The sequence below is a fragment of the Temnothorax nylanderi genome, unplaced genomic scaffold (assembly GCF_030848795.1).
Source record: "Temnothorax nylanderi isolate EJ_2023f unplaced genomic scaffold, tnyl_v1.0 TNYL_tig0047_pilon, whole genome shotgun sequence".
NCBI lineage: Eukaryota > Metazoa > Arthropoda > Insecta > Hymenoptera > Formicidae > Temnothorax > Temnothorax nylanderi.
Genome location: NW_027249109.1, coordinates 700,478 through 721,189, shown reverse-complemented (window position 1 = coordinate 721,189; position 20,712 = coordinate 700,478). Strand labels below are relative to the sequence as shown.

Genomic DNA, 20,712 nt, shown 5'->3' with positions numbered 1-20,712 from the left:
CCTCGAGATCCGATTATAGCTAAAGAATCATTATTTAATTTCGCATCTTTCTTTTACATATGAAGCTTGTTTCATCTATTTTTAATAACGTGTATAGTTTACGTAAATGGAAATAAATTTGTGTTTCGCATAATATACGAAAATAACAACTGAGAAATTCTGGTGACGCCCATGATGCCATCGTCCATGAATGTCAATGACTATCGCAAGGAAAGTGTAATGTTAGCGTTATTCAAGGCTGCAATATATGTTTCAGGGTTGCGTCTGCTCTCCGTTCGTCTTCTCTTGTTCTCGTACAATTGTTGTCGATCATTTCGATCACGTAACGGACAGCGCGAAATGATTAACTTGTACGCATATATTACAATAGAGCAAAATGTTTAATGCAAAAACGTTCTAATTCGCGTATCAATATTTTACTAGTTTTACTACAACAGGAATTATTCCGGCTTTATACAAACATTTTTGAAAAAATGCTTCCGTTTTTAATATTAAATTCATCTTTACGTTTACGAATATAAAAATTCAATATAAACACAAACAGATATATAAAGAGAAAGTATATATAGATGATGAAATAATTTTCATACAGAGAAGTAACTTTCATAGAGATGTGAGTTTATCATTTTTAATTTATTAAAATTATGCTTTTCATACGAAGAATACTATAATTTCTATAGATGCCGTGCTATAACATTGCAAATTTCGCGTGAATGAAGGGTAACGCATCGATGCGGCTTCTGACGGACCGCACGTGTGGTCATACTACTGTAGGCCGCGTCCTTAAATCTAGCAGTTTATTCTCGAGAGCGCGACTCTCAACAATAAAGAAAGAAAAAAATTCTCAGTCAGTAAACGTAATCCACGATAATTGGATGTATTGTATTCTATCTGCAACTTAACCGCATTCTAACCACACTAGACGACTTGTGAAATAAGTATTTGTAAAAAATATGCTCGTCTGCATATATAGGCAACGTTGATATTATGCGCAAGAAACACGTGCGAAGTTTCTTCATAAATATTTGCAAATATTACTTGTGAGATAACTATTGATAATAATCATTTTAAAAATGAAATGATTCACAATTTTTTATCAATGAAGTTGTTCAATTGACAATATTGATAATGTTCTGCCTTGCCGATTGAAATTTATATTTCAAAACGGAGCTTATACAGCATTTTCGGAATAAGCGGTGCCATATCATCTGATTCCGCTATTCCTTAACTTTATTTTTATTAATTTAGCAATAAAAGGAAATATCTCTCTTTGCACATTTTTAAATATAAAATATAAATGATTTCAAATTGCTCGAAAAATTCAAAGGTAAATTCCATATATATACGTGAGAAAAATTTACGGAAACTTACCTGAGCGGCAAACCGCAGCCAGGACGGCTTAGGTTCCTTCTGGAATTGCGAGGACGGCAGTCGGGTGGGTTCCTGCCGGTCCTTCGGCAATTTCACGTCCTGGGGATCCATGAGGATACTTAGACTTTGCTCGCTCGGTAGTAGTGGATCTAGCTGCTTGTAATCGACGTCTTGGTCTTTGTTGAGCGGATCGTAGATCCGCGACTTGTTTAGGGCCTTCTGATGATTGTTCCTCAAGTTCTCGGCATAGTAACGGTTGGATTTTTTGCCGGTGCCGCCGGAGAAGTACTTCTTCTCGGTGATAAGGGCGGTCTGGCTGTTGAAGGGACTGGTGTTCGTCACGAGGGTGGCGTTCGACGAACAGTCTAGGTTGGACCCAGAACTGGTCGGCGAAGAGCCGATGACCGGGGATACCCTCGCCAAAACGCTGCGCTCCTGAAATGCAGAATTATGAATTGTTTTAACGATATATCGGATAAATTCTAAATTTTTAAAATTGCGACGATGAGATGGATGGATACTATATCAAAGTGATCGTTCAAACGAAAGAAAATATTAATATACATGGACAGAATTTTTCTCAGACGAAAGTGCAGCAATAGAACTTTAGACAGGATATATATAAAATTTACCACCGTTTTTGTTGTATTGCGAAAAAACAATTTTAGCGACAGAGTCGTTATTGATCGCAAAATGCAAGACTTTCCTATTTATTTTCTAAATCTTAACACATAAAATATTTTGGAAATCTTTTATAAGAATGGATAAAAGTGTATATACAAGTTGAAACCGGAGATAACCGCAAAAGAGGAACTGGACATTACCAGACCTCTACTGCTCCTCTTCGCGATAAAGTTCTACGCGTGGTAAACAGATTACATTAATAAATTCAGAACCATAAATTCAGAACATTGTGCATAATTTTAAAAATAATAAAAAAGATTAGAATAATCGCCCGTTTCAGCTCGATGAAAAAGAGTTCTTTTCATGCTTCTAAGAAGTTTCGTTTTTCACGACACATTTACTTATTTAACACAGAAATCACTTTTGAAAATTTTTAAAATCATGGATTACTTTCACGAGAAGATGTTAACAGACGTGAAATTCGCGTGAACGATAGAACGTATCCACGGATGAACTGTACACTAAGAAGAGATCATCGGATGTATAATGATAAAAAGATAATTGAAAATTGTCAGAAAGATGCGAAGAGCAAATAAAACGAACAAAATCGCGTTACCAATCGCCGAAGAACGACCGTTCGTTTATTCGCTTAGCAGTTCACTCAAAGGGATGAAACATCAAAGTTGGACTATTTATACTGTTTTGAAGAATCGCTTTATCAGGAATCGCGGTGAAAATACGCTAGTAGAGAGGGAATTGAATCATACAAGGGGAGAAAAAAGTAGAGGGCGAATAACGTCTGCACAGGCAAACAGAGCGAGCGAGAACGAGAATGAAAAGAAGAAAAAAGTGTGATTATTGAACGAACCAATGATGAAAAGCCAGCGGCAGAGAACCGTGCAATGATGTTGCCCGGTCGGAGATTAGATGACATTTTTACCCCTGACTGATAACCCATGAACTCCACTACTAACAACGAGTGCGTAGCTTTCGCGAATGTTTCTTTATTTCGTGTTGACGCAAAGCGTTACGTGATAAGAGGATTGTCCAGTTCGATTCTATAGCCAAAATCTCGTAATTACCACATTTCCGGAATAACTAGAACTTTGCTGTAACAAACAGTCGGGCATCCTGTCGAGAACTGTCGACCCCCAAAATGAGTATAAAGGAGTTCTTGTGAATTAATTCAATATTTTTGACGTGTTCTATTTTATTTATCTTTCGTTTTCATATTCTTGTCTCTTTTCAATGATATGTTTATACGAAAATCACCTTCAATCCAGATAAAAGTAAACAATGGCGAAGTAACTACATGAATTTTTAATATCCAACAGTAGCCAAGTCATATTTTTGAAGGCAATTTGAATCTAGCATTTAAGCAATTTTAAGAAGACAGGCGTTAAGGTTTTTGAGATTCAAGGTACAGTAACTCCGATTCTGGATGATAATATTATTTGAGCAGAGTCATTTTAAAAATTTCAGATTTCATGATTTCTCAATTAAATATAAATCGAATTTTTTATTACTTTCGTAAATTGTCAATAAAATTTAATTATCGATTTTTCATCCGATACGGCAATATAATACTGTATTTGATGGATCCTTAATTCATAAAAATACTTACGTCAATTAAAATCATTTATGAAATAAGTTTAATATATTTTTAAAGAAATCACACGCAAAATTACATTGCAGGTATTCTCTGCACGGACTATATATATATGCATCTTAAAAATATAAATACTTGATTATAATATAAAAATCAATTTTTCCCATGTTTTTTTTGCAATCTCCTTTCTGTTATTTCTACATTTATAATTGTACTCGTGTTGAGAGTAGAGGAGTACGTTCACTCACAAGTCGATTATAATCACAGGTCTTTTTTGTCTTTCATCGGAATTTCAATATGTAATTTCTAACAAGATATCGCTTTAGGATGTTCTATCGGCGATGTGACACTGAGAATAGATCGCATTGGTGCGATATTGTTAAGTAGACACCTGATTTATGCCCCTTGATTGAAAAGAAGGCGTTATTAAATTTTACGGCGTTTTTCTTGAAGACTGAACGTTAAAGTGGAACATTGCGTCGTACGAAATATAAAAGTTGTCCCAGAGGCGAGCCCATCCAACGAAACATGGATCTTCCTTTGTGTGGACGTGTGATATGATGTTTCACATTACATTGGCGTAACTATTGTGTCGAAAAATCAGCTGTTTATCCCGCGGTCATCACGTGCCTCTTACATGCGAGGTAAAGTTCACACATATATACGATATGAACTATGACGTCTCGGAAGAAAACCGGGCGTTTGACGTAAATATTGTCACTTATTCTTTGGAGTTCGATTCTGGTGTGCGCTTGTACACAAAGAAATTCTACGTTCTCTTATCGATTTACGGAAAATTGTGTGCGGGTCATATGTCGCCTGTAACTACGTAGGATCGATAATAATTTGCGATACCACATTCTTCAGAATATTTTTTAAAGAATCGATACAATCTCGCGACGAATACATGGCGTCCCCAACATACAAAACTATCGCAGTCCCAAATTGTCATTTTTTTAGTGAGAGATGTCTTTAGCGTTAAAATTTTAATCTAAAATATGATTTAAATTAAAACATTACTCTTTCAGTGATCCATACGATATTTTTTTCGTTAAGAAAAGATAATTACCTTAAATAGAATTCCAAAACTATACCATAAATCTGGAATCTAGGTTGCGTAATCAGTTATTACGTTAGAACACTATATCAAGTTTAATGAAGTGTTCCTGACCTTCTTCAGCGCGGAATCAGGGTTCTCTAATTCAATTAACTATTAGATCGTTCATGCTTTATAGGACTTTTGTTATTATAAAGCATGAAAATAAATATATTAAAACTTCTACTCTTATTCGGATTTCTCATTTTTTGGTTCGAAGATTATTAGTATCATAACAGCAATAACGAATCATATGAACAATTTAGTTTACTAAGAAAAATATTAGATAACCGAATGTTATTAAATCTATTAAATTCTACGATAAATCTTAGATGGCAATCAAACACAATCATACTTTGTGTTATCTAATAAACATATCCATATCCACTATATTCACAGTTAACATAGACATTTCTAAATAATAAACTTAAGAATAAATATAATGAATTACTAATGAAGAATATAACGAGAGAAAATAAACAATTTGATGCATTTTATACTGATCCCGAAGTAAATTCTGTGAAATTAAATCTCCCTATATTAATTTTAAGAAACTATTTGAAATTTATATTGTAGCGATACTTATACCCATATTTCTGATTAATAAAAAACAATGAAATGTTTGGTACGATAATAGAGAGTGCCTTCTTAAAAAAAATTCTTTTATCAACTTAGGATTGAGTAAAAGTCTAATCGTTACATTTATTAACTGCGGAAAAAGTGCGAGAAATCTCGTTAATCAAAAAGAAATGGAAAAACGATCTTGGACTTTATACATGATTAACAACATTCGATCTGTCTTTCAAAGACGAAAGTAGTTTACTAAGGACAGTAATAATATATATCACTCATTTGCTGTAACAATAACATAACATGAAAATTGTGATTTTTCAGCAGACACGATTTAAAGTTTTGAATTGTTATAACTTTCTATGAGAATTTTAAAATATCGTATTGACATGTCACTCTTTTTGCAAGTTTTACGGTGTTCTCACCACAACGACAAAATGACAACTATGATAAGACTGAGATAAGACAGTATTGCAACCTACATGATTTACTAAATGACAATAGCACACTGTTCCCTCGGGTGAGTTCGTGAAGATTAAGCATTGTCGATTTAACTGTAAATAGTACATGTAACCACCTTTTCCCTGTATGAATAATTCAAAAAGGGCGATTTTTGAGTTATGTCATTGCTGCAGCAAATGAGCGATATGTGACTTTTCCGGGGATATGTTTCAATGTCCCATGCATTCGCGGGCAATTTCCGATATGGTCGATCGATTAAATTTACTACAGCACGGTCACTCGACTTTGACGACTGTTGACCAAGGGATAATTCCATCGTGAACCACTTCCGTGTCAAATATTAACTAAGATTTCTTCACGTAATTGTGATTTCACCAAACGTAGTACAGGCCTTTGAACTGATTGATATTTCTTTAAAAATGTTATGTCTTTTATAAATTTGCGTTTTGCTTAAAGAGAATTAAATAAACGAATTTTTCCTTTGCCTGTATTAAAATCAAGGCATTATTACGAAATTATTTAACGTTATTAATTAAATATTGATCAATTAAACATCCGCATATGTCAAAATGTTTATAAATGCCTATAAATTTTTAATAAATTTTGCGAAAGACTTTGTGTAATGCTATCGTGATTTCATTTTTTTCTAAAGACGAGTCCAAAGAATCTCCGTTTTTTTCTGGATTTGCTATCGTACTCTTGGGAAATAAAAACTTAGGGGAAGATTATAAGACGCGAATTTATAATATTGAATGTAGGTTAATTAAATGTAATCATTTTACATCGATTATCTTATCTCAGTTGTCCTCCCCAATAGTTTTTTAAAAATAAAATGAAAAGCACACAAAGGATATGAAAATAAAAGATATAAGATAAAAGAAATTTATGTCAAACGATATGTCAACATTTTTACGGACAAAAAAGTTAGATAATACTTGCACTTTGTATAGCGCGTACTCTCGCATTTGATTCTTAACAAATCCCCTCTTCTGCCGACCAATCAGAAAAAATGTGTTTCGTTCCGACTATATAACTATATCATGTAATCTTCGTCACGCGATCAAACGCTAATCAGCTTTACAAACTAGAGGGAACGTTTCGCAACGTGAAGTATGTTGTTACGTCATAGCCCTCATACACAGTTCGTATATAATTCAGCATGAAGTGATTACAGAGAAATCAATATTTACTATATTCTACTCGGTTTTGAAACATCGGGAACAGCAACAACATGCATAACTCAATTTCGCTATATTTGATCGATTATATACCGAGTGTTCGATAATACATGTTGCAAACTTCGTCTATGGCGTCTTTGGTTAATTGATTTCTATTTTGCAAAGAATTAATTATCCGCCGAAGTGCATTAGTCATGTAGACTATGAATTTTTTTTCTCCCTTTTCACTATAAGATGCTTTACGAGTGTCTCGTAATGCTCACTTCTTTTAAAACGCCTTGTACATGAACATGCATTTATCACACTCAGTTTTCATTCAACTTCCATACGTGATTGCCAATTAAAGGTTTTAAATTAAATTAATGCAGTATAACAAAAAATGGCTCCATCGAAATAATTAAAATTAAAAGGATTTGTCTTATCGATATTATATACATTAACGTGCCATTTGATGCAGTTGATGGAAAATCATTCGGACAACACAAATGTAAAAATAATGTTATTAAAGAATCTAAAGGGCAATCCCGTCTTTGAAACTTTCTCTATAGACGCCCTTTGAAGGTTGCGTTATTTGAATATTCGTCTTGGATGTTCTCCCTCAAGTCAACGATTTCCGGACGATAACGGCAAAAAATTTTCCGGGTAACCTTGAATACGAGTCTTCAATTACGTTACGCAAGGCTTTGGCCGATAGCTCTCGGAATGAGATCGCTGATATCTTCTAAATCAGTCGCACAGCCCACGCGAAATATTTTTAGTGCTTCCCAACATGAAGTCTTTCGTATAAACGATGCTATTCCTGTATCTTATGAACGTCTGCCAAAGTGATACGTTTTGGTCCGAGTGGATACTTCGTCATTTTGTTCGCAGTGTAAGAATGTGCATTTCTCTTTGCGCTACCAATGTCGGTGTGACGCTTTTGCAACACTATTTCATATCGGATCCAACAATATTAGAGTCGATCAGAATATATGAGTATGGTAATAACATGTTAATTATGATAACAATATCTGTATGGTAGAATAATACTTTTCGAAGTACATATAATAATAATTATAAAGTTATTTTATCACGTATTCTCATCTTAAAATCATTAAAAGTTAGATAATAATTTACTAATTGATTATATTTTATCATTTCTGGATCGAGAATCCAAGATTGATCAGAAATTAATATTGAACAATTTTTTGAAATTGAAACTTTTGTATGAAACAATTTGCAAAAATACATAAAGTTAATCAAAACATATATATTTAAATTTTCTTATTGTGGCAATATCGATTTTCGATTTCACGCGAAGCTCGTAATTCATCTTCATCATTTTTATGCTTCTCTCGTTGGCGCGACTTATAGTTAAGTAACACTGCCAAATAAAAGATGTTTTGATCTGGCAATGTTCTCTTAAAATAGTTCGTTGAAGCAAGTACATAGAAGGAAAACGAATGCAGCGAGCAATAAGAATCAGAGACATTCAACGCGCCGCGCGGACGAGATCTTTTATTTTCGTTTGTCGTGAATTCCTTCGTCATCATCTGCATTTATATCGAAATGCATTCCAATTGACATTAATACTGGACTGAAACAGCATTAAACTAATTGACTTGGATGTTAAACAAGTCTTAAGATACTTATTCTATCAAATAGTATCGATTGTCTATCTTTAGCTGCATTCCGATATTCACTGTCAGTACTAAAACTCTATATTTTTCTATATTTTACGTCACGTATACTATAGATTTTCAGTACTGACAGTCGCTGACAGTAAATATCGGAATCCGCAGTTTATTTCTGTCATATAAATTAGAAAACTCCTCGTTCGCGCGACGCGTAGCTATGAGTGGCTTCCCTTGCCCTTTCGCAGTGAGCTCGTCACTCTCTATGGGTTTGAAAAGGGTGTTTTTGGATATTTTAGAGCAATAGTGGACGTACCGGCGGCGTGGATACTTGCGTGGGTTGTTGCTGATGCATTTTAGCGCTGCGTCCGTGAGACAATTAACGTGAAGATAAGTCGACTGCATTTCTCACGTCGTCTTGATCGAAATATATTATTTCACACAAGGCGGGTATGGCGGAGTGAGAAGAATTAGTAGCATGATAGTGACGATAGTGCATCGCGATATCTCGGCAGTCGCTCGTGATTTATGGCATGTTGTCGGGAGACGTGCAAATCCTATTATTATTTCCTGTTTGCGAATACATAGAAGTGCACGTAGTAGAGTTGCGGCGCACGTAAAATCGTAGTGCGATTCATCTGTGCCGAGAGTGTCCCGCGTGTAAGGCAACCTAAACGAGTGTATTTTCAAACATCGGGGAGTAGAAGACGTGAAAGAAAATGTCGCGTGGAAAATTCTGTATAATGAGAACGATCATGTCGCGTGTCTTAAATGCCAAAACATCTGCAGGCGTAAGACGCTTTAACCAATATTTTTAATATAGGATACGGTGATATCGGGTCGTTTTACGTGCAATATTCTCTACATCGCGGAATTAAAGTGCATAGAATGCAGGTCGATGGATTTGACAATATGAGGTATCGTTCCAGGGATTGTTTCTCTCTCTCTCTCTCTCTCTTTCTTCCATTTGATTTTCAAATATAATTAGCTCGTGACTGCCGTGTTATTATAGACTTTTCTGATACATTTGTATATTTATCCTCGCAGATAAACGAAGCTTGCTTACCTCCCGAATACTCCGGAACATTCAGAGAAGAAAAGGCAATGAATTGTTCGTTTGGAAATTTCAAGCTCGACATCTAAATCTTTCTGATTGTTAAATGGATCCTCATTATCATCATTGTTCCCCAGGGATATTATTGCTATTTCTATCATTGCAGAAAATTACAGTGTCGCAATTTAAGTTATGTTAATTTGTCAATACCCCAATGTATCCCGATGTAAGTTATAATTTTAATTTATGCGTATGTATCGAATGGCGATCTTGTCCTGGAGGTACTAATTTACGTTCCGATTTTATCGAGCAGTATTTCATTATTCGTATTATTCCCTTACTAGTATTGATATATCAGCGTTGGCCCCTTTTGTGCGCGGAGTAGCAACCCGCCTTACATTCGAGTACAACGTTTAACACGCTCGATTCGTACTGATAAATCGACAGGAAAAAGTAGACACGATATCGAACATGCTTGTTGTAACGCCAAGTCGGTAATGCATCCATCGAATTTTATCGACTGGCTATCGATTGTTGTTTTGAAGCAATGCCTAATTAAGTCGAATGTCTAATTATGTATCGAGTCTTGTTGCGCGATGCTTTCAGTACCTAGCAGCAACGAATTCATGAAGATTTATTATGCAGCAAATCTAGCATATTAAATAATTATCGCATTTCTTTTTTACCCATATTTAATTTCAATTATTCAAATGAAAAAGAATGCACGTTAATTCGAAATAAAGTTAATTTGTGAAAGGAAAAGGATTACACCAATTTCAGGTGTAATTATTTAAATATCTACGGCTGAATGTAAAATAAATATAATTACGACAAATTGTGATCTGCTACCTGAAATCTCCATTGAAAAGATTTCGTCGATCGTTTATCATTCGTTTCCATTTTAAGCAAAGGATAGTTTTAGATAATTAAAATCTCGAAGACATCTCAATAGGTTTATTCTCCAAAATAATGTATGAACATCATACTTCCTGCATTCACTCGATCCTTCAATCCTGAATTGGCCTGTAAAGAGTGCATCGGACTTTCGATGACACTCGACTCGAATAATTCTTTTCTCTGTTTTTCAAGTGGACGAATATATCTGTATGCGACACCATATATCTATCTATATACATTTTATTATTTACGACGGAATATCTGCACGTTTTCCGGTCGTCCTTGATATTTCAGACGTATTGACGCGTAGTTACGGTAGATCGCGAAGCAATCGCGAATTTAAATTTGCCCGTGCTTTAACGCTATCTTAATTCTTGCCTACCTTGAGAGCCGGAGTATCGGTCGATAGCATAATATATGCGGGAATTAGATACAACATGTTTGAACGACGATAACGCTTTATACCTGGCTCTGTCTGTCGATTCGCACATCGCGCAACGTGAAAACGCGGGAGCGGGATCCGAGCAGTTTCGAGAGTTAATGATAAAAGTCGGATTTTCATCAAATGGTTTTATTGATGCTTTCTATCAACATTACAAATGTGTATGAGATGAAAGAAATGAAAGAGACTCGGAAAGAGTATCGATACTTTTATTAGACAATATAATTTCTATTCAGAAAAACAATACTTTCAATACATTGCTATCGAATACTGTTACATTGATTTTTAAATTCAATTAATTGAAATCCATAAGATGTGAATATAGTGAGTAACACAATTTTTAATATTTTCTAATTTTTAAACTCATCTTTACGTTCATAAAAAAAAAATTTGTGAATAAATAAATAAAATTTCTTGATGCTAATTCAGGAATATTATTGTATTCCAATCGTTGTCACAGTTATTAAATAAAACGTAAGAAATTTAATTACACAAAATGTATTACATTTTTGCTTATTATCGTTAGATAGATACAAATATCAAAAGCATTACGTAAGAAATGGAAAACTTCAAGAATGTAGCTTTTGAAAATATTTCTTGATTTGTTCTTGTTTTCTTACGTTTATTTTATCATTTTATCGATACTTCTTTTCCGACACAAGCGCACTATGAATACGTTCTTCCGATAAGTCAGGTATCGATATTTTTCGTTCGATATCCTGATCCTGAGGTAGATAAGCACTGAGCCATCCAGGTGATCTATGAACAACAACGATAGATTATTTAATCCCAACAGAGAGTTCGAGATCTTTCTGATGAATGATGATTGTTCTGCGGAATATCAATGTTGGTGCCGCTACAACAAGAACAGATCTGGGCAATTATTATTTACAGCACGAAATAAAAAACAATGTTTTGAACTTTACCATTTTAATTATGAAAGTAATGTAAAAGTAAATCATACATACAATTAAAAAAGTAAATTACACATATATACATACATACATATATATAATGTACATTTATGCATATATATAAAACAATTACTTTGATTTTACATACTATCGATGAATTTCTTCAAAAGCAATTACAATTAATATTATACTATTGTCACTATATTAATAACAAATTTTTATTTAAGTTTCTAATTACTTGACTTACTAATAATTTTTCCTTTAACCAGGAAATTAATTAAGAAATTATTTGGCAATAGATTGATTGAAATGCAAAAAGGGATTATTTAATCAAAAATCAAACGTATAATCGAATATATATCAATTTGATTACACGCAATCACACTCATCAAATAAGATTACATTTATTTATCTAAATGGCCGATAGATAATTTTAGTTACGTAAAGCCCATTGATCAGTTCGATCAATAGATTTGATTAGATTCGATCTAACTTAATTATTTCATTAGAACATTCCTCGAAAATAAATCGCAATTTAATTTAGCAAGGCCCGCGTTTATCTTTCTTGGTGAAATGCGACGACTCACGTTGACGCAAAAGATTTTATCGCATCTATTTTTAAACCGCCCGTACAGGATGTCCGAATTTAAATGTGGTTGACATGAGATAACGACATGAAATACTCGATTTGATTTCCGAAAAAATAGATCGCTAATAAAAAAAAACACATTTATTGTGATTCCGTCCTACTTCTAGAAGAGAAGCGAGCAGAAGCGGCGCTTTCGCACTTTTTTCTTATCTTCGATAAAATCAAGTACTCGCACGTGGACCCGATTGCTTTCGGAAATTTCCTCGTCCGTAACTCCGTTACGTAATTCCCCGGGCAGTGCGCCAGCACACCACACCCTGTACAAATATCCTGAATAAGTGCACAGCGATAAGTAATCGGTCGGCGCGCGCGGCGCGGCGCGGCGCGATTTTCTCTAGATTCCATCGTTCCGAACGACGCAGTATCGATAGCGCGCGCCAGCCAGCCGCACGCGTAACGATTAATTTATTTTAATTTTATGGATCGACTCGCTTTTGTTTGCACGGTCGTTCACGCATAATAAATTCGTCGCGTCTCCTCGCGTCTCGGCCGAAATACGGCGCGGCTCACGTTAGTTTCTCTTGGCTGAGCAATTCATTATGGTTACGTCCGCGACCTTATGCGCCGGATGCGCGCGCACAGCGATCGATATTTTCGCGGGGCGTACAGAGCCTGCATACGAACGCCGGTTATCCGGCGACCAGTGAAAATCGTCGCGGGCCACGAAATAACCGGTGGAACTCGGAATGGCTGGGTCTCGGCCGAAACCAACGACGAGGTTTCGCGCCACGTGACTTCGGCTGTCTCGTGCGAGGCCTTTCCCTCCGGGGACCGAAACCGGTATGGTCTCGCGGTGAGCCAAAGATCTCCACGAAGCGCCACGAGGATGAATTCGCTCGAGCGAAGCAAGTTGCACGCTCGTTCAACAGTTGTAGCTTTAAAAAATCGGATACGATGAAACTAGATCCCATACTTCCAATCTCTACACCTGTCCGCGCATTTCTCCGACGTTTTGCAACGAGACGGAACGGCAATAGATATAATGTGCTTTTTTTTGCAGACGAGCCCGTGCTGTTTTGAGATTGTTCCGAACGATACCTAAAATCTCGCCGTTTCTTTCATTGCGAAAGCACGTAATGTAACGTAACGCGATTTCGCGATCGAGAGGGGGATCGTTATAGGCCGTGACTTTCCGAGCCAACATGCGATTTCCGCGCGTTAAATATAGATCCTTCGAAGCCGCAGTCAGGAATTGCAGACACAAGACGATAAGAACGACGCAAGAGACAAGAGAGATCAGCAGGCTCGAGAATGTGCGAGGATTGTTGGAATAAATGTGATAAATTAATCGCGGTAAAAGTTCGATACTGCGATCGAGATATGAGACGGCAGAATTTTAGACCTTTCTCTTGGCGGAAAGCAAAGAAGGCGCACAAAATTACTGTCGTATAGAAGTACGACGAAGAGATTCGCGGTATCTAGTTCCGAATAGTACGATTGACTAAAGCCCCTTGCACAATAGACGATAGCGATAGCGATAGCGACAGCGACAAAGTTGCCGACAAAGGTATAGCTTTGTCGGCAATCTTGTTGCTGTCGCTATCGCTATCGCTATCGCCTATTGTGCAAGGGTCGTAACGCGTGAAGCTCATCGCAATATTTTTCACCCTTTTTTTTATAAATTATTCCTACATTCCTTAAGCCGAGAAAAAATGTCACTGTTGCGGCCCAACGGTTCGTCATCCGCGATTTAGGCGGTGCAAAGACAGTACCTAATTGAAGTCATCAGACAATGACACGACCTGAGAAGAGAAAGGGGGGCAAGAGAAAGAGAGAGAGAGAGAGAGAGAGAGAGAGAGAGAGAGAGAGAGAGAGAGAGAGAGAGAGAGAGAGAGAGAAAGAGAAAGAGAGAGAGGGTGATACAGAGGGAAAGAAGGAAAGACAGGTCGGGAAAAGAGAGTCGAGGCCGGAAAGCCGAGAAAAAAAGCCGTCGTACAGGCGGCAGACGCCTGCCGCCGGTGCAATGGAAATTTCCACTGGCTTAAGGGTGGGGAAGAGGTAGGCGCGGAAGGAGATGGCGAACGGGAGAGAGAAAGAGAGAGAGCGAACGAGTGAGCGATCGAGCGAGTGCATGAGGCGAACGAGGGTGACCGTCGAGTGCGCCGGAGAGAAGGACGGCGGGCGCGGGCCGCGGAGACCGGCGGCCTGCCCGGGTTCCTGCCGTGGAAACCGGACGCGGCTTGGCCGCGGAGAGAAACCTAGATGAAACGGACCGGGTGCCGCGTGCCGCAGGAGCGCGCGGCCTCCGTCACCCGGTGGGTTTACCGCGCGCGCGGGGTCTTACCTTCGTTTTCGCGAAGGGCGGCAGGCATAGGGGCCATGGCTGCATCATCTGCCTCCTTTGGAAGCCGGGCATCCTGTCGTCGCGTAGGTACTGTCGTCGGTAGGGGGGAAGGGGAGAGATTGCCGAACGCGGCTGTGCGGCTTTTTACAATCTCTCGCGGGCGAGTGCCGGCGACCCGCGCGGCTCGTGTGTCTCGTACGGCCAGCTGCTGAGTGTCGTCGTCGTCCTCGTCGTCGTCGTCGTCGTCGTCGTTGTCGTTGTCGTTGTTGTCGCCGCTGCTGCTGCTGCAATTTGGCTTGATATTGGCGCGAGCCTCAGTTGGTCGTAGTCGTGTGGGTTTATCAGTCGCTTATCTCGCCAAGTAGAATGATTCCTGGTTGCTCCGACTGGACTGCCCCTCGCGGCCGGCGCCGATGAAACGTCGGTGGCCGTCAGCTAGGTCGCGCGACTCCTCTCTCGTCGATGCGCGACAGCGCGACCGGCGCGTGCAGTGCGCGCGGCAGTGCGGCTCGATCGGCCGGCGGACGCGTGCGTGGGTGATTACGCACGCAGGTGTATTATTGCGCGTGTATTACGTGCGTGCGTGCGTATTCTTCGTTTGCGCGCGCGTACGTCGCAGCTGATCACACGTGGCTCTGTTGTGATCACCGCGAGCAGGACCCTCCGGCGCCAAGTGACAGAACGTCGTCGTCGTTTGTTGACAGCAGCTGTGCGACCGAAACGCTCTTTCTCCCCGCGCGCCTTCGATCGATCGCGATTCGATACCCTGTCACGTCTATACGGTCAGCCCTCCGTTTGCGTGCGTGGGTGGTCGTTCGAGGTCGGGTGGGTGGTTCCGTCTGGTTGACGGATGGGTGGATGCGTGCGTGCGTGCGTACGTGCGTACGTGCGAGCGTTGCGCTGGTGCGTCGGTCGTGAACGTTGCGCCGGTTGCGCGGTGTGTTACGCACCCTCGAGTAACGACGTGACGCAGGGAACGATTGGAGCCTAAATGAGACCGTTCTGCGGGCTCGCTACCCGTAGTACCCGTCTCTCGGTGATTCACCACCTCTACCGCACCACTACGCCGGCTCCGGTGTCGCGATATAGTGTACAGTTATCGGCCTAGCTCCTGTTGCTCCCGTCAAATTTCTTGGAGAAGCTATACTGGGAAAAGGGGTCCCTGTCACGTGAGGAAATTCCTTTTCGCAAGAAATCGAATTCCCTTCTCTCCCTCTCTCACGATCACAGTTGTCCTTTTTACACCGTCGTTCACCGCTGCCTTGTGATGAGCGTGCGTCTCTCGCCGCCGCGTTTAGACAGCGGGGATATCCCTGGTGATGTGTCGCTCAAGATCAGGTTCAAGGATCTCGATTTATCTTCTCTGTTTTGTTTTTCTTTTCGCCTTTTTCTATCCGATGTCTCGATATCTCCCGAAAGTGCCGCTTTGTTGTCGTTTTCGCGCCTCGTAGTCGATTCTCTCGATCGCTAACGCTACGGCTCGGTTGGCATGGAAAAGTCTGGTGTTACGTGTGTTTTGGGGAACTTTGCTAATCGGTTCGGGGAGGTTTGTCTCTTTATACACACCGCTGCGGTATAAACCACGCCTCTTCGGCGCGTCCGTAGGAGGGGAATGCGTTTTCGCGCGGCGTGGCGCGGTGCGACGCGACGGGAGGCTACGTCGGGCTGCGCGCGAATTTATCAGACCTCCTTGGCGAGGCCCGAGGCCTCGGTATTCGTATACGAGAAATACGATGCTCCTCGTCCTGAGCGGTTAGGCGCCGCGCGCCGATGAGTTGCATCAGATTTGATCATCTAACGACTAACCGGCTAGATATTAAATCAGCGCGGCGCCCGAAAGTTCCTTTCTGTTTTCTCTCTTTTGTTTTAACCGCGCAGTGTGCTCGATGATCAAAACGTCTGTTACGTTTCTATAATGAGAATAATGGGTAATTTCTCTGGAGAACAATATATATAAATTTTAAAAGTGCATTGAAAGAGATAAATAAATCTTAACGAATTCTCATGGACCGGTTTGTTTCGGACCTTCAGCACTCCACTTTTAAAACAATTCTCACTATAGTTCGTAATCTTTATTTTAGATGGCTTTTTTTCTTTTTTTTTCCTTTTTACACATTTTTATCTTTAATAAACCTATTTATTGGCTTCCTTGGAATCTATTCAATAAACTTGACGATCTCACCAGTCCCTCTATACATTGGTCCTAAACAGATATCTGTTATATATTATAATGATTTAACCCTTATTCGATTTTACATGTTTTCGTAAAAATGCGAAAAGGGTTTCGAACTGAGTTCTTTTTTTTCTTATCAACATCTCGAGTTGTAACGTAGTTTGTTTTCGTAATTAATTATAAAATATAAAAAATTTTTGAAAATGGAATATTAATCAATTTCCTTTAAGGAATATATAACGGCAATCATATATAAAAATTATGCATAATTGTTTTGATATTTTAATTATTATCGCGAAACTGAAAAAATATATAGTTTCGTTAATATTATGAAACATGGATAGATTTTAAATCATCCGCTAATAAATTTTCTATATTCCGAGTCCCTGATTTATCGCTATTGATACGTTTGGCTCCAATAATAATAAATGGGACAGATTTTTTTTTAATGAATATTCTTTAGCACCTTGTGAAAAAACATCTGTGTTTGTATTAATCGCCTCGTGAAATATGTTTCAAAGATGAAATAAATTAAGTTTGTTACAGAACGTTACATTCTCACATTTCTCTCGTAGATTCGAAGTACTATAAAACATTTTCATGTGTGTATATAGAAAGAAATTTAAAGATTAAAGATTAAAGATTAAGAAGATATTTCGATCTAACTTCGAGTATTAATGTAATAAAGATCAAGAAAGTTGCTTTACGAAACTATGCTCGACATTCAATTAACTATTTAAAATGCTACCAAAAGCAGCATTTTTTTCAACACAGGACATATTTTCTTGTCGAAGTTTCGGAACTTAGCAAAATAAGAAAGAAACGTAAAAATAAAACGATTTGCTTTTCAAAAATTATCGTTGTATATAGCTTTATTATTCAAGAAATATGAGAGATATGTCTTTGTGTTATGATAAAAGTGTCATATATATTAAACAATTTTATAGCGATGTATTATAATGGCATTTGTAACATGATATAATATACTTGCTTTCCAACTATCAATAAGATCTTTTTGCAACGTATCGCTACATCGGTATGCGTGTCGTTATACATTTTCACGCGACAAGTTGCGCTGATCTCTCACATTTATCCCATTTCTACCTAATGTATTATACATTACTTACATTACTAGATAACTGAGACTGATCTCTTTGAAAGCCGCGCCATTCACGCTATCCATTGTGCACAATATGTATTTCACAGCGTTTGAAACGTTTGACTTTAAAATAAATTCGAAATAAATATATTCCTCCATATAAAACCGAATCCTGGTATCTTTATTTGGTCTCCTTATTTGTATCTAATCTCCAATACTAGAAGAACAATTACTATAGTAAGCAAGGTGCATTCCGTTTCACGCATAATGCATCATTTATCCTTGTTGTTCACCGAATATTAAACAGGGATAAATGATGCATTATATGCGCATCGGAATGTACTCATAGTCTGAAACAATTTTTGAATATATGAAGACTTCACAGAGGACAAGAAAATAATGCTTGGGTATTGACAGCCAAAAAATGAGGTATCTCATTTTCTATCAAATAATAATAATTGGAAAAAGTTGGATTTTTTTTGTAAGGCACGTAATTAATCGTAATGTGCGTCAGCCTAAAATAGATCTAAGAGGATATAAATGGTTTACATGTGTAATAAGTTAATTATATATACGCAAGTTCTTGAATTAAAGGATTGGATCGTTATAACGTATGGTGAATCAATGAGACATGGACTGAGCGACATGTATCGCATCGCGATTACATTTGTCGAGGTAGGTTCAAACGGCGCAGTCTCGGTCGTTCATGGAAGGTTCGAGACGTCCGACCTCGTTCTACCATATATGCCAGTAGCCAGTCCTGTCTCCGTACACGCCTGTTGGCACGTACGCTTCACATCCCTGTCGTGGAAGTCTCGTACCGTCTCTTCCTCCTGCCTCTCTGGCCGCAGAACCCTTTACACGCTCGCGTACGCAGCATTCGGCGGGATACAGATTCCTTTAATAATGTTCCTTTAATGTTCGTTCGGCATTTCTTCTGTTCACTGCTTGTTGGATACATATGAACTTCCTGTGTCTCTTATCACTCGTATACATCTATATATCATCATGCGTGCTAATATTTACACTCTTCTGTTTAGACTCATTAATGATAATTTGGTTTGTCAAAAGATACTAATAAGAAAAGCTCGAAAGTTGTTATTTCTTATAATAAACAGCTTTCCTACCTAAATACCTGTTAGCGAATGCTCAGAATAGTAAATAGACATTGAGCTACTGCGGCCGCACAGGCCTTCAGCTTGCTATGTCACTTGATTCTCGGCAATCCGATCAGAGCTCTATTATCCTCGGCGCTTAGCCATTAGCAAATACCTAAATGAGAGAACAGGTAATAAAAAAGATAATTTCCGAGCCTTGCTGATAAACATTTTGGCTGATAAACAGTTTTCCTTTTGTTGCAGTAAACATTTATATAATGAATGTATATAATGAATATCTGCGAACGTAATATACCTATTGAATATAATACACAAATATCGTATCTCTTTTATTTTATGTATGTACATATTTTCTTCATATATGTTTTATATATACATATATATGTGTATATATATTATATATATATGATATATATATATATATATATATATATCTTTCATATATTCATATTTCTCTTATTTATTAGACTTAGCCCGAATTTCACCAACGTCGTTTAACTTGAACCTTAGTTCAATTCACTCTTTGTCTCTTTCTAACAGTCTCCCTTACTTTAATACCACACATCAATCACTTATCTTATGCTTGTCTTCATCGAACATTGGACTTTGCACGATCAATCATCGCGCTAATCGATACTTCGGATATCCTCTTTTTCTTACGAAATTTTGGTGTGCCAAAATTTACCTGATGACTAGCGATAAGAACTTTTGCAGCCGCGAATTTTATTGGTAAAGGAGAATGTATCAATATATAATTGCTCCTGTATAAATTATAATTGCAATAATTGCGATTTTTATTATGCTATACAAAATTGAAGAATGTGTATATTATTTATAACAATTTTCTTTATTACATTTTTTTATTAAAAAGTAATAAGTTTTTAAATAAAAAAAGTTCTTGATGTTTCAATGTTTTTGTTACCTGATGTTAATAAAGTATAATTTTTATAAAATATAAGTTCTACTTATTCTAGTGAAATAAAGAATATAATTTTGCTATTTAGTTGGGCTTCTGAACTATAAATGAGTGATTAATTGCAAAATGCCATAAGTGCGCATAATCTTTAACTTCTTATTCAAGCAAAAAATAAGTATAGTGATCGATCACTTTAATATTAAGACTTAGGTTCTAAAATTTTATAATAACTTGACTTTTTTTAGTTTAGTCTTTAATTATTTATGTCAATTAATATAATATTATATATTACCAAGTCGTTGCCTCGACTTTAAGGAAACTTAAAATGATTAAAAAATGCACAGATATACTTATGAAGCTCTTATTTCGACTCAACGTTTCTATGGATGCACCGTAATCTTTCGTATTTCATTGATCGCACTTTCAACGATTTTCCTTCCGCTTTACAATCGCGGATGACGATCGCGATTTATCAGCATGGTAATAATCGATTAATCTATTTTTATAGACAATATTGCACGTTATCTCCTGTCTGTCGAGAATGTAATGATCATTATCCACTTCTGTGCAGCATTCAAGACAGGTTTATGGTCCATGTGAACTCGGATCGGTTGTACTTGAGAAAAGAAAGTGATTGGCCGAT

The 20,712-nt window shown here is 37.6% G+C and overlaps 2 protein-coding genes and 1 long non-coding RNA gene across 6 annotated transcripts in view; 2 read left to right on the top strand and 1 right to left on the bottom strand.

Moving 5' to 3' along the window:
* LOC139772218 (RING-box protein 2-like) overlaps positions 1-20,712 on the top strand; it is a 46,801-nt gene that overhangs the window by 12,957 nt on the left and 13,132 nt on the right. The gene's annotated exons all lie outside the window — the stretch shown is intronic.
* Positions 1-20,712, bottom strand: part of LOC139772216 (facilitated trehalose transporter Tret1) — a 33,255-nt gene that overhangs the window by 10,809 nt on the left and 1,734 nt on the right. Inside the window, exons 2-4 of one of the 4 annotated variants that reach the window (XM_071705723.1) lie at positions 18,701-19,307; positions 14,764-18,252; positions 1,372-1,806 (exon numbers count right to left, since the gene is read on the bottom strand). In XM_071705723.1, coding sequence (XP_071561824.1) covers positions 1,372-1,806; positions 14,764-14,835 — 507 coding nt within the window. In that variant the 5' untranslated portion in view covers positions 14,836-18,252; positions 18,701-19,307. Of the gene's footprint in view, positions 1-1,371; positions 1,807-8,839; positions 8,886-14,763; positions 19,308-20,712 lie in introns of those variants that run through there. The other 3 variants (XM_071705722.1, XM_071705724.1, XM_071705725.1) reach the window with 3 other exon arrangements.
* On the top strand, positions 9,029-11,340 carry LOC139772219 (uncharacterized). Its single transcript, XR_011718084.1, has 2 exons — positions 9,029-9,440; positions 9,571-11,340. It is a non-coding gene; the product is annotated as an uncharacterized lncRNA (long non-coding RNA).